This window comes from Macrobrachium nipponense, chromosome 6 (genome assembly GCF_015104395.2).
Source record: "Macrobrachium nipponense isolate FS-2020 chromosome 6, ASM1510439v2, whole genome shotgun sequence".
Lineage (NCBI taxonomy): Eukaryota > Metazoa > Arthropoda > Malacostraca > Decapoda > Palaemonidae > Macrobrachium > Macrobrachium nipponense.
Genome location: NC_061108.1, coordinates 6626125 through 6640853, shown reverse-complemented (window position 1 = coordinate 6640853; position 14729 = coordinate 6626125). Strand labels below are relative to the sequence as shown.

The 14729-nt window shown below is 41.2% G+C and overlaps 1 protein-coding gene across 1 annotated transcript in view; it reads right to left on the bottom strand.

Moving 5' to 3' along the window:
* The window catches only part of LOC135216743 (Golgi phosphoprotein 3 homolog sauron-like), a 55605-nt gene extending 41576 nt beyond the window's left edge, over positions 1–14029 (bottom strand). The window contains exons 1-2 of the mRNA XM_064252216.1: positions 13654–14029; positions 1514–1645 (exon numbers count right to left, since the gene is read on the bottom strand). Of these exons, the coding sequence (XP_064108286.1) occupies positions 1514–1645; positions 13654–13866 (345 nt within the window). The 5' untranslated portion in view covers positions 13867–14029. The remainder of the gene's footprint in view (positions 1–1513; positions 1646–13653) is intronic.
* Positions 14030–14729: the final 700 nt, after the last annotated feature.

The following is a 14729-nucleotide window of genomic DNA, read 5'->3' as shown; positions in this document are numbered from 1 at the left end:
AAAGAGACAAATTATCATTAGACAATTCCTGACTAACTAAGCTTTTAGCTTTAGCTCTAGAAGCCGCTTTTCTCTTTTTATCTCTCAACTTGTTTGTGTAACTAGTCAAGATCTTCCAAGTTCTTTGACTCCAATTAATACATTCTCCACATGTTTGATCCGCGCACAAGTCTGTCCCCTACAACCTGTGCAAACTGAATGTGGATCATTACAAGCTTTAGCGATCCTAGTATTTCAGCCTTTACTGCAATACCTAATCCCAGATGTACTAGGTCTGACATTTGTAGACCAATTCAAAACTAGTAATTTCAGTGCAAAAATTTTTAAAACTATTTAAATTCCTAAGTAGCTAATCACCAAAAACAAAAGCTACCAATATTTTCAGAGTACTTCACCAAATAACTCCAACAACGAGCGACAGTAAAGAATTCCAAAAACTCCGCTGACTAGTGAAACTGTGTTAACAGTACCAGCCGGCAAAAACAACTGATTTTTGTACGTCATTGGTTCCTCACTCCCCCAATAGTGGGCGGGGGGTATCACCTGACCAAAACAAACTAGCGCTACCGCGAATTTCAAATATTCTAGCTGCCGACGGTTGTAGAAACTATAGCTATGTAACTACTTGGTAAGTTGCATACATAAAAGTAGTATCTACTTTCATAAAGCAATATTAACAGTAAACCAAGCATGTCATGGGTTGGATAGAGTATACAATACAGTAAAACAGTCTCCTATTGGTAACTGGCTCATAATGTTGTTGATTTCCAAGAGGAAAATCATGCTACAGTATTAAAAAACTTTCTTGTGGAAAACCATTTTTCAATTTATAGGTATCTGAAAGCAGGTTCACTTTTCAATCTATAGATACAGTACCTGAAAAGCAGACAGTATCATCTTCTTGCCCCAAGAATGTGATGTATGTTGAAGATTTTATCACTGACAAAAGCGCAAGGTTGTAAAATACTTTTATATGAAATAGAACAGAGTATGTACTATAGACTTTAGGCCAAATGCTGAAAGAAATTGACAGTACTAAGGATTAAAAGGTGTAAAAGGAGGGAAACTTCATAGTTGCACTATGAACCAATTGTTTGGAGAGGGTGGAAAGCAGTGTGTGGAAGGTACCGTAAGTTGGAAGAATGAGAATATAAACAGAAGGAAAAGTAAAAAGGAATCAAAGGGGTTGCAGCTAGGGACCAAAGGGAGACTGCAAAGAACCTTCGGTAATCTCTAAAGTGCAGCTTAGAGTGCATTGTATGAGGTGCACTGTTGGCACTATCCCCCTACGGGGTAAACTACGCTCGATAATTTTAATAAACTAGCACCTACTTAATGATATGCCGAGTTGTTTTACCAGGATGAAATCTATGAATTCATGCCTCTGGCATTGCAAAACAAAACTCACACAAACCAAGTAGGAATAGTACACGCTGCAGTTGTCAATGTTCCACAAAAAGTAAATATTCATACCCTGGTCTAACTTCTTATCAAAATAAATACTCTGTCTTACCTTTCTGTTTAATAAAGATTTTCGTCGAAGTCCAGCTTTTTCTAATTCAACCCTTCCTCTTAGTGCTAATTCTATTAGTATGCATCCACGAAGACCAGAAGAAATACAGTCATTCCAAAAGCTAGTGTAACCCTGAAACACAAGTAAGAAAAAAAAGTCAAGCCACAAAATCTCCTAAAGTATTTCTGTAAACATAATAAGGATCAAAAAGATTTGCAAGGTAAATGGGTTGAAGACCAGTACTAATACTATAGTACATATTTGATAAGTAGTATTTACATGTTATCTGTTAAAACTTTATAAGTTTATTTTGATTTTTTTAAATAAACTAATTGCTTCATTGGAATATATTTAGTAAAAGACATCTAAAATATAAAAACATGCATGCATGTTGTCAAAAGATTATTAGCATTACATTCTACAGAGAACCCCAGTGCCCGATCATCTTAAAACTTGACAATGAAATTTCAGTGCAAAATTTTGAGTAAATTTTGCATTAAGAGCTTGAACAAAAAACCGGAATCTGACCCGATGAACCATATGATTTTTGTAAACAAAAGTGTTTCAGGCAGTTGCTGCTAGTTGGCAATGTTTAAAGCCAGCTCTCTCTGCTGCTACAGTACTGTTTTGGGCAAGTACATGCTTGTACATGAATATATTTCCTTAAGTTTTTGTGGCTTCCTGTACTGTATTTTGATTCAATCGTGGGTCCCGAGACAGTCATTGCAGACAAGCAGAAGAGGAAAACGGTAAGAACTACAATTGAACTTCTGGTGGAGATTTTTGAGAGAAAATAATAAGGCATTCATGCAACTGATTTAGGATTTAATATTTAATATTTTATTAATTTACTGTAATAAATAGGCTTGTTTTTCAATGTTTTACCATTAGCAACAAGTTTTGTGCCTACCCAGTACAGTACATACTATACCTAGCCTAGCCTATGGTGCTCGGTCAACCATTGGTAATGTGGGGCTGCATTGGACGTAGGCGTTTTTTTTAAACAGTATACATTAAAAATATAAAAAGGACATCTATGATAATGTTATTTAATTGTAAATTAAGTGTAATTTTTTGTATAACAAGGCAAAGTTAGGTTAAAAACAGTTTATCAAGAACAGTTTACGCAATCCATTTTTTTATGGAAAAAATTTACTTGGATCTTGACTGAATCGCATCTCGACGCTTCTCCTGGAACAGATTAGCTTTGAGGTCTGGGGTTCTACTGTACACATTCAAATCTAAATCATATTTGCAATTTGTTTGTAGCAACAATCAAAAATCAAAATTATTTTGTAAGTCACAGAGAGACATGATTTATAAGTTTTCTGAGACCTACTTATTATCAAATTCTTCCTCCCAAGTACGTATTGTACTGTACAAAATTCCTATTTATCATATAAAAATTCACTTTCCCATACAAACCCACCACATTTATAACCAACATTCATGTTTTATGTCCTAAAACATTGTTAAATTTAGTCCACATTATATACAAAAGTAGCATCAACGGAACTAACTTCTAATCTGACTAAAAATTCTTTTTACATATGATGGTTCATGTCCAGGTAGTAACAGAGATTGTACTTTTGTTCAATCTTACTTTTGAATACAATTACAGCCTGCCTACATGATTTCCATATCTTATTCAGAAATCCCATTCTTTGATTACCTTTTTCTAGTCTTCCAATGCATACTTTGTCCTCATTATTTCTGTTTGCATATTTTATCTAGTACATTATTCCTGATTAACTCCAGAGATAACAACAATCCTCTTCATGGCACTACTTTATTAAATTTAAATTCAACTTGACTAAAAAGTAACATTAACTTTACATCTGCTGCCTTCATGGAAAATAACTTTAAATTTTACAGATTTACTACCAATTCCATACTGACACAGGAACTGGCGATATTATACTCTGAAAACAAAAGCCATCAGAAGGGGATTTCTAAAACCCATAAAATGTTGCTTGGGTATGGCCTAACTCAAATATTTGATCTATTCATCCCCTGCTTCACAAAAAGTTTGTTAACCTAAATAGTGGCACGTATATCAATTCCTTTCTCCATTTTACTGAGAATAGGCAAACATGATATTTTAATGATAAAATAAGGTTTCACATATACTTACCAAACAATTACATTAGCTGTACGCTTTCTTACCTGGCAGTCGAAAATTCAAATTCCTGGCAGCGGTAGCAGCGCTGCCATTGTTCGTATAGGTGATACAGATCCCACTCACTTTCGGGAATACCTGGTACTGCTGAGCTTAAGACTTCAATTCGTTGAGCCGCAATGTCCATCTGTGGGGAGGAGGGAGGGCTCTGATTATGTAATTGTTTGGAAAGTATATGTGAAACCTTATTTTATCATTAAAATATCATTTTCACATAAGTGACTTACCAAACAATTATGTACATTAGCAGACTCCACATTACCTGGAAGGTGGGTATATGGACAGCTTTCTAAATAAAAATAAGTCATGTGCTCACATTACTGTATATATAATGTCTGCAGTGCCTTACCTTGTGAGAGAGCAGCTACAGGTAGATACTGCCTCTGGCTCTCATCGCATGTAGGAGATGTGGCAGTAAAGGCCAGGGTCGTCCCTACTATGGTGGATTTTTGCAATCATGAAAGGTTCACCGATGATTGACAAAAAACAACAATGATTTGCTGCTGCCCTGTGGCGAAAAGACCAGATAAAAAAAACCATACAAAAAAAAAACCATCACCTACACTAAAAACCATATGGTAACCGTTTACCAGATATAAGGACTGGTGGTTCTTCAGGAGCATGTACCCCCAGGCTTCCCACAAAATCAAAAAACCTCAAATTCAAGGCGAGGAGATAGAGGAAAAAAACCAAGTCCCCCTATGCTTCCTCTCCCAACACCATTCCCGCTACTGACAACGGTCCCAATCTAAAGCAGTTTTTGTAAGTAGTTTCTACCTCCTTCAAATAGTGAGATGCAAACACCGATTTCGACCTCCAGAACGTAGTTTGCATAATGGAGGATAAGAGACATACTATTCTGTCTGAAAGCCAATGACATTGCTACTGCATGAATTTCATGCGTCTTCACTTTCAGCACCCTAAGAGCATGTTCCTCAGTTTGGTCATGCGCTTCTCGGATCAAACTCCTCAGGAAAAAGGAGATTGCATTCTTTGAAAGAGGCTGAGACGGGTCTTTCACCGAGCACCAGAGTCGAAACTACTCTCCTATCACAGTTTCTGTCCTAGTCAGGTAGTGTCTGATGGCTCTGACCGGACACAATGTGCGTTCCTCATCTTCCGACCCAACTAAGTCCGTTAGGTTCTTTATCTTGAAAGAACGGGGCCAAGGATTCGAAGGATCCTCATTTTTAGCGAGAAAATCTGTTACATAAGAGCAAACTGCATTGCCCTGGGTGAAACCCACTTCCTTACTCATCGCCTGCAACTCGCTTACTCTTCCCGCTGTGGCTAAGGCCACTCTTCCTAGTTACATCCCTCAAAGTTGCAGAATTCAATGGTTCGAATTGGGGGCCGTTGAGCCACCTTAAAACTACATCCAAGTTCCATTCCACTTCTTCAGGCTTGAAAATCTTGGAGGAACTAAAGGATCTGATCAGGTCATTGATGTCCTGATTTGATGAAATGTCAAGGCCTCTATGCTTGAAAACCTATGAAAGCATGGCCCTATATCATATCCTTTAATAGTTGAAGTGGCCAACTTCTTGGTGTTCCTCAGAAATAACAAAAATTCTGCAATTTCTGTTATAGATGTCTCAGAAGAGGAGATGCTATGTCGTCTGCACCATGACCTAAAAACTCTCCACTTGGACTGGTAGAGCTTGGCAGAAGACCTTCGGCAGCTAGCAATAGCCTCTGACGCCCTTCGCGAAAACCCTTTTGCTCTGACCAGGTTCCCGACAGTCTGAATCCTGTCAGGGCCAGAGCGGACAACCCTTGGTGATATAGTTTGAAATGGGGTTGTCTGAGAAGCGATGGATTTTGTGGAAGTAGTCTGGGAAAATCCACCAGCAGATTGAGAAGGACTGGGAATCACTCTTTCCTGGGCCAGAATGGCGCCACTAGGGTCATTGTCACATTCTGGTGTGATTGAAGCTTGTTTAAGACTTGTTCAGTCCTGTTCAATCTAGCAGCATCGCATCTGTTCTCCACGCTAGTGGTTCTAGAATCGGAGAACAGAAAATGGGAAGGCGATTGTTCCTCGATGTGGCGAACAGATCTATTGATGGTCTTCCCCAAAGCTTCCAGAGGTCCTGACACACACACTCGTGCAGAGTCCATTCTGTTGGTAACACCTGATTTACCAGAGTCAGTTCGTCTGCAAGTACGTTCATTCTCCCTTGCACGAATCTTGGAAAAAGGGTGATCCTCTTATCGTTCGTCCAGGTGAGGAGATCTTCGGCTATCGTGTGTAGAGAGAATGAGTGGGTCCCTCCCTGCTTCCGTACATATGACAACGCTGTGGTGTTGTCCGAGTAGACCACTACATTTCTTCCAGTGACTAAGTGGTCGAACGCTTGTAGCCCTAAGAGGATGGCCTTCAATTCCTTCCCATTGATGTGCAAGGTTTTTTCTCGTTCTGTCCACAGACCTGACACACTCGTCTCCTAGGAGGGCTCCCCATCCGCTGTCTGAGGCGTCTGAGAAGAACTGCAGGTCGGGGTTCGACACGACTAGGAAGATTCCTTCTTGTGATCTTTCCCTCGAAAGCCACCAACGAAGATCCATCTTTATCTCTTCCGTCAGGGGGAAAACTAGTGAGTCCGACTGTGTCTTCCGAGACATATTTGCTTTCAAGAAGAACTGAAGCAGCCTCATGTGTAGGCGTCCTAACCTGACAAAACTCTCCTCTGAAGCCAGGGTCCCGAGTATGCTCATCCATTCGAGCGCTGAGCAGGACAGGCGAACCAGAAATTGCTGGACTGTTGACAGGCAGGACTCTATCCTCTTCGGGGAGAGAAAAACCCAAAAAGCTAGTGTCTAGTATCATCCCTAAATAGAGAATCCTCTGAGTTGGAATCAATTGGGACTTCTCCGTGTTTACTATGATACCCAATTGTTGTGTCAAAGTAAGTGTCTTCTCCAAGTCCTTCACACACTGACGCCTGGATCTGGCTCTCAGGAGCCAGTCGTCTAAGTAAAAAGCTGTGTTGATCCCCATCAAATGCAGCCACTTTCCCAGAGGAGCGAGAATCCGAGTAAATACTTGAGGGGCGGTTGATAGACCGAAGCAGAGGGCTCTGAACTGGAAGACTCTCTTCTTGAAGACGAATCTCAGGAACTTCCTGGAGTCCTGATGGATGGGGACATGGAAGTATGCATCCTTCATGTCAAGAGATACCATCCAGTCGCCCGGTTGGATGGCTGACATTACCGATCGACTGGTTTTCATTCGGAATTTCGTCTTCCGGACGAAGAGGTTCAGAGCGCTGATGCCTTGGGGACTACGAAGAGCCTGTTGTAAAACCCTGGGGAGTTTGTGTCTCTTACTTCCTCTATGGCCTCTTTGTTGATGAGCCCATCTACTTCTTTGGCTAAAGCCAATGCTCTTGTTGATCCTGTCGAGTATGCTGTCAAACAGACAGGTGTATTATACAGTGGTGGATCCTGCGTAAAAGGGATCACATATCCCTCTCGAAGCACCTGAATTACCCACTGTTCTGCTGCTCTTTGACTCCATTCCTCCCAGTAGTCATGGAGTCTTGCCCCCACGGGTGTGTGAAGGACCTTCTGATCATTTCTCTGTCTTAAAGGAGGGTTTCTTGGTAGACTTGGAGGTGGTTCGTAGATTTGTTCTTGGTCTCTGCTGCCACCTCGATTTACCTCCTCGAAAGGGATGTTTTGGCTCCTGTTGCTGGAGGTTCCTTAGGTCTTCTCGCTGACTGAAAGAGAAGATCATTGGTGGACTTTTTTTCGAGGTCCGACAGCACATGCTTAATGATTTCTTCTGGAAACAAGTGAAATTTACTCAGGGGGGAGAACAACAAAGCCGATTTTAGGTTTGTGGTTACACCTCGAGATGTGAAGGAGCACCACCGTTCTCTCTTCTTTAGTACTCCCATAGTGAATAGGGTGGCCAATTCCCCTGAACCGTCTCTCACTGCAATGTCCGCACAGGACAACACATTGAGCCAGTCGGCAGAAAAATCCTCATCTAGAGACTGGCAATCTTCAATTTTTCTGGCTAACGCTGCAATAGTCCAATCCAGAAAACTGAAGACCTAGATCAACTTGTATAAGTTCTTCACCAGGTGATCCAACTCGGATGAAAAGAACAACACTTTCGCAGCCGAGAACACTGCTCTTCTGTTTGAGTCCACAAGACCGGAGAGGTCTCCTTGGGAGAAGGCAGAAACTCCCAAAGAAGGAACTTCTCCTGTTGCATAAAACCTGTAGGTTTTATTCTGCAGCTTCGATGGAGGAAGGGAGGAAGAGTGAACGAAGCCTTGCCTGACTCCCTCTTCTTAGCAAGCCACTCTTCTACTTCCTTCAATGCTTTCTTCGACGACTGAGAAAGAACTAGTTTCGGTAACACCGAAGGCGCTGATCTCCTATCCTTCACAAACATTGACGGGGTGAAGAAGGCAAAGCTGGTTAAAAAAAATCCGGATAAGTCTGTAAAAGAAACCTTAACAGACTAGAATAAGCAGAAGAGGGCTTCACATCCTGGTCATGAGTTTCCTCTTCCGACAGAACGGCCGATACCCCGTCTTCCTCTTCCGTCTGGCTCGTTGTCTTCTTTAAAAAAAGACCATCAATTTTTGAAGTTGATATTTAAAGGGACCCAAAGCGGAATCCTCTTGCAAAGGTTTGGCCTTCGCATCATCCTTAGGCGAAGACGAAGTCGTGGCTGTCGTACGGCTCTTCTTTGAAAACGAACGACTGGGAGTCGAAACAACACGAGACATATGAGGCGAACGAGTTGAAGCAGCTCAAGGCGAATGAGGCGCATGAGTCGAAACAGCTCAAGACGTATGAGGCGAACGAGTCGAAGCAGCTTGTGGCAAATGAGGCGCACGAGTTGAAACAGCTCAAGAAGTAAGAGGTGAGCGAGTAGAAGCAGCTCAACGCGAATGAGTCGAAACAGCTCAAGACAAATGAGGCGAACGAGTCGAAACTCCTCGAGACAAATGAGGCGAACGAGTCGAAACTCCTATCGATACACAACGAGGCGAGGCCGTCTCACAAGTGCGCGATTGCTGTAACGCACGTGAGCGTCTGACTCCGTCCGAAGTTACGCTATCCGAAGAGGACTGGTGATCTTCCCGGAAAAACTGGTCCGGTGCAAAACTGCAGGAAGGTTGTGGACTCCAGTGCTCCTTGGATTTCTTAACAGGCGGTGACATCTCTCTCGTACGCAGGGCATTTCTCTTCAACGGTCGCGACACTAAATCACTCCACACTTTTCACTTTGACACAGGCGACTGCACTTCCGAGTCAGACGACAAGTGCGCTTCACTGATATCTACGCCTTTCCAGCAGCGATTCCTGGACACTCACGAGTCGACTACGTCGACGGAGTCGGCGACTGACCGTGGGCAAACTCCCCCAGTCTCCTTTCGACCTCTGGTATGTCTCTCCCGGGAGATGGGGAGTATGACAGTGACCTTTGTCTAGGAGAACAGGGGGAACGGACAGCTGCCTCCTCGGACACGACACTGGGCCTAACACTGGCCTTTTCACTTGACTTTTCTACGAACGCACGAAACGACATACCCAAATCCATAAAGGATTTTGCCAAGAACTCAAATTTCTTGTCCATCTTGGACTCTAACAAGGAAATGGTGTTGGGATCAGAAACTTGGGATACCTGGTCTGGAGTAATTGGTACTGAAGTTGGAGGACTATCAATAGGTGAAATATTCGATAAAAGTGGAGAAGATAGTGACGGTTTGTTTGCCTCTAAAGGCACGGGAGTTGTCTCTACTCTAGTTTTACTATCGGCTCTAAGAGCTGTTTTCCTTCTCCTATCTTTGTCCATCTTATCCAAACGAGTTTGAAAAGTCTTCCAACCTTGTTCATCTAAACTACGGCACTCATCACAAGTTAATTCCTTGCTTCAGCACTGACCCCTAAATTCAACACATTTGGAGTGCGGATTGTAACATAGTTTAGCTAATCTAGTTTTGCAGCCACCGCTGCAAAACCTAACTGAAGAAGAACTAGCATCAGACATCTTCATAATAACTTGCTAATAACTAGGTAGCTAACTGATGAGGCAAAAAAGACAACCAAGAAATTGTACATCACCAAAAAACAAAACAAAAATCCACGACGGCGACAAAAGTCGACTCCACAACAAACCACCGGTGTTACCCCGTGGCCGGCAGAAAACGAATTGAAGTCTTAAGCTCAGCAGTACCAGGTATTCCCGAAAGTGGGCGGGATCTGTATCACCTACACGAACAATGGCAGCGCTGCTACTGCCGCCAGGAATTTGAATTTTCGACTGCCAGGTAAGAAAGCGTACAGCTAATGTAATTGTTTGGTAAGTCACTTATGTGAAATTGAATATTTTCACCACAACTTATATAACAAGCAATGCTTCTTAAGTTATATACGTACACCAAATTCACAATTCTCAGGCTTTGTTTGTTTGTATGGTGTTTTTACGTTCCATGGAACCAGTGGTTATTCAGCAAAGGGACCGACGGCTTTACGCGACTTCCGAACCACGCTGAGAGTGAACTTCTATCACCAGAAATGCACATCTCTCACACCTCAATGGAATGCCTGAGAATCGAACTCATGGCCACCGAGATGGTATGCTAACACCATACCGACCACGCCACTGATGCGCTATTCATCAGGCTTTGTTTCCTAATTTCATATTCTATACATCAGTCCAGTTAGCACGTGAAGTGTCATTTCACTTTCAGTTTAAATCATCTCTTTAGTAGGTATTTCCATGTTTTCTTTTGTCAATAAAATTACTCTTCTCACATCTCTTATTGGAATAGGAATACGTATATACATTTAGGTCAAAGGCCAAGTACTGGGACCTAGGAGGTCATTCACAGCTGAAAATAATGCTGTGACAACTGTAAGATGGAAAAAAAAGAGAATGCGAACAGGGGTACAGTAAAAGGAATGAAAGGGATTGAACTGCAAAGAACCCTATACTAACGCCTACAGTGAACTACATGAGGTGCACTGATGGCACTACCCCTACACGGCATATCTATTATTAAAAACCTTACAATAATCTTAACCAGCCTAAAGTTACTATAGTTTAGCTTTACCTCTGAATATTAAGGGGATTCATATAAATATTATTATACATTGACATTAATGGCAATAACACATTTTCCACCGTTTCTATGGAATTTATAACATTCATCTTTTATGACAAAAAATTACTATACAGGTAACACATGGATCAGTTATTGGCTACAATGTCAAACCACGTTTAATGATTAGTCTTCATATCCACATCATTTGGAGCCATTAGTGATACATTTACACAATTGAAAACAGTACAAGGCCACTGCCTGATGAAGTGGAGGAATTTCTAATAAACCTGGTCAAACACTATACCTGTAGGGTCAGGTAACTAAAGGTAGGACCTGGCATTTTAAGATAAATAAGGTTAAATTGATTTATATCAATTTTTCCCTGATTTTTTTCCTTCCCCCTAAACAAAAATCATGGTCTACCAAGGGAGAGGGGATGTTATAGTTTGTTACAGAGGTTGTAGTGAATTATGCTCAAATTCCATTGAAAATTTTCATAGAATCTTATCAAAACTATCATAAAAGCCACACTTCACCCATTTCAGAATGCACAGCCATTTTAATAGTCTTGGAAAGAATGCTAGACCCATTCAATGAAATAAGAAGTGCCACTAAGGGGTAAAACATTATGCTGTACAAGGTAACATATGGATCAAAACTACACTGTCAACGAAAAATTTTATCTTGACAGTAAACGTGTACTCATTCACCTTTTGTTTCTTCAGTTTCTTTCTGATAAAGAATTAATGCGTGCGTTTATGTATTTAGCATTTATTTGAAATAAAAATTATGACTGTCTTTCACCAGAAAATTTAATATCTCTATACTGCCAATTTTTTTTACATAGGGCTACCCTAGTCTTGAGTTTCTGAAGAGCCTGTTATCTCAATTTCTTATCTTTTATTTTATATGATTTATTAATTTTTCTTCTCTTATACTTTCAATACCTATATACTATATACCATTAACCATGAATTATAAAAATGACAGAGCCTGTCAAATTCATTATTGTGCATTCCTTAATTTAAGGAAAAATTTGGCAGTATGCTTAAGAAGAATTTTTTCCCAAGTTTGATCAAACTCTGCTTCATTATCCTTAACAATTTCTATTCTGATAAAATCCTCTTAATGCCAATAATCTAAATCTTGTATATATCCACATCTAATAAATATTTGTGACCACTGGCTTCTATCCCTATCCTACCAAAAAAGGCCACAACTGATGCCAAGCAAGAATACAAAAAGCTACAATTATGGCTTTGTTCAAAATTTGCATCCTGCCATGTATTTGAGGAACATTGGTTACTCGGCTACGACACTAAAATACAGTACACTGCTTTGTTACAGAATGACAGATTTCTCTTCACAACACAGCTACAAATTAAGCCATTCATTTTGGCATTTGCTAAAAAAAAAAAAAAAAAAAAGACTAAGACACTTCTTAGGCTTGTGCCATTAAAAACATGGGACATGTGTCATCACTGGTCATTGTTTGAGTATTTGTGCTTATTGAAATTCAAAAAGTGATTAGTTTACAGTAGTCAAATAATACAAGCACTGCAACGTACAACATACTGGAATTCAATTGTAGTTATTTTTACCCATATGCTTGAGATGCCAAAACATCTTTCTTAAGCACGCCTGTAAAAAGTAGGATGCTTTTTGTCATTCTGAAAGTGTTAGCCTACTTTGTTGAGACAAGTGACAGATATACCTATGAATGCATATTGACAGCTGTTTGGCATATACACTATAGTATATATATAGGTATGTATGGAAATGTAGTGAAAATTTATACACCCAACATTTTTGTATAGTAACTCAGATTTGTTTTAACCAGGTTACCCATCTGCTTAGAAAGTAGGGTAGATCTAGAGTACTTATCCGCGGCGGCCTAGACTATGGCAGTTGCGGTATTTCTATGCAGTTTTACCTCCTGAACAAGAATTTTAAGCAATATTTAATCGGACGACTGTAATTAACCCCCAGGGGCCAGTACTAAACACAGCGAAATACATTGGACGGCCCCCAATCTGTAGTGGATGTCGTATCCGCGGTTACGTTCCTTACAGTCCATGCGGAATGCTTCTGTAGAAATAGCTAGGTACTGAAAGTAGTTTTAAATTAGGCTGTACCAGAAAGTTCTGGCCGGTGCCCTTTTTTTTCCTAACTTTGCATACTTCTGACAAACTGATGGTGACTGAACATACAATAATGAACATAGGTAAACATCTTTTCAGTGGCGACTGATTTTACGAACATCGTTTTCAAACTAGGCTACGTAAAAATTACGGTCGAGGGCATTTTTACCGAAGAGCTAAGGATTACCAGCGTTCCACGTTGAGGGTAAACCTATACAAAAACTTTAACACTTACTTGGATAGCACGATTATTTTTCCTGGACGTAAATCAAACAGAAGTCATCCAAAACCTCGAAGGTTTGGACCTCAGTGCGCTCCACTGGATGGACATTCTGACTTTTTGCTTAACCTTAACCAATCACTTTAGCCTTAAGTTTGTTTAATGTAGGTTGTTCCTTTTAACTGTATTGTTTTTTGTAAATGTAGCGTGACCTCTCCATAAAGAAGGAAAGGAATTCCCTGAGATTCGTCTGGCAACCTCAGGCTGGATTTCACCTGCCCCAGCCAAAATAACCTCATTTATTTAACAAATAACCCCATAAATACGAACAAAAGGACCTCGGTGGGGGAAACAACCTCACCACGAAACAAAGGGCCCCTCCCCCTGGACACAGGCGTCCCAATTTGACAGGTGAAACGGCCACGTCCGTACAATGACCAACTTCCCCCGGGGGGGCGCCCAACCTCTGGCCCTCACCCACGCCCTTTTCCCCAAAACTTCTGTGACGGGAGGGCGGCGGAACTGACCTCCTTGTCCTTGAGGCCGAGCAGGAGGACCTCCTCCATGAGGGTCAATCTGGTCTCCTTGGAATCGCCGTCTTCCATGTCATCCTCGTCGCCGCCGCCTCCGCTCGAGTGTCTCCTACTCTTCTTCTCATCGTCGCTGTCGTTTAATCTGTTGCTCTCCTGCGCGTCCTTCGGCACATTCCTCCGCTGGATGAGTCCGTCTGGGCGATTCATGGTGTCAGACTTCCATAAATGCTGTGGGGAAGTTTCGAAAAAGGGGGTTACACGAGTGCCAACTCAACACTTAGGAGACCATAGTACCGTAAACACTACACTGACCCTTATCCACACTACTACTACGCATGCTCAGAACTGCCTCTCTCGCTCTCCCTCTCTCTCTCACTCTCTCACAATAAAACCGCCTATTTCCTCCTACGTGGGATGTCACCGGGACGTTTTGCCTTCCCCCTTCCTCTCTCGGCTTCTACAGCGGCTTTTTCGCTAAATCCGTCAATGCAAAAGCAGGAATATTTCGAAATAAGTAGGCGGAAGCCTTTGCACAACACAGAAAACGGATGACTTCGATGGGCCCGACCGTTTTCTTTCACGCTTGTTATCGCGGAATAGTTTATTTTCGTCTGCAGGAAAGTGCTCTTCACTTTCCACCCCAAAACCATCGATAAAACCTAATTAAACTCATATAATTCTCCTAGTTCATTAACAAACGCATAATGCATAATGGAGTCATTTCAGAGGCTGATATCGGCGTTTATTCAAGACGGATAATTGCTAACAAAGGCTTACAAACGATTACCCATGTAATTACCATATTCATACTCGTCCTGATAGAATTCTCCTGCATCAGAAGTGAGGTTTTCCCTACAAACTCGAACTATAAACCCTTCCTGCATGGGATCTAATCATTCTAAGCAATATAATCACCTAATCAATTATTTGATTCACGACGCTATGGAGCAAGATATAGGCCTACTCGTATGTAAAATAAAATACTCTATTCGTTAACTAATTTCCATTACCAAGGACACGTACTAAATTGGATTTACGCCCATCATCGGAATTAATATGCTAATGAGACA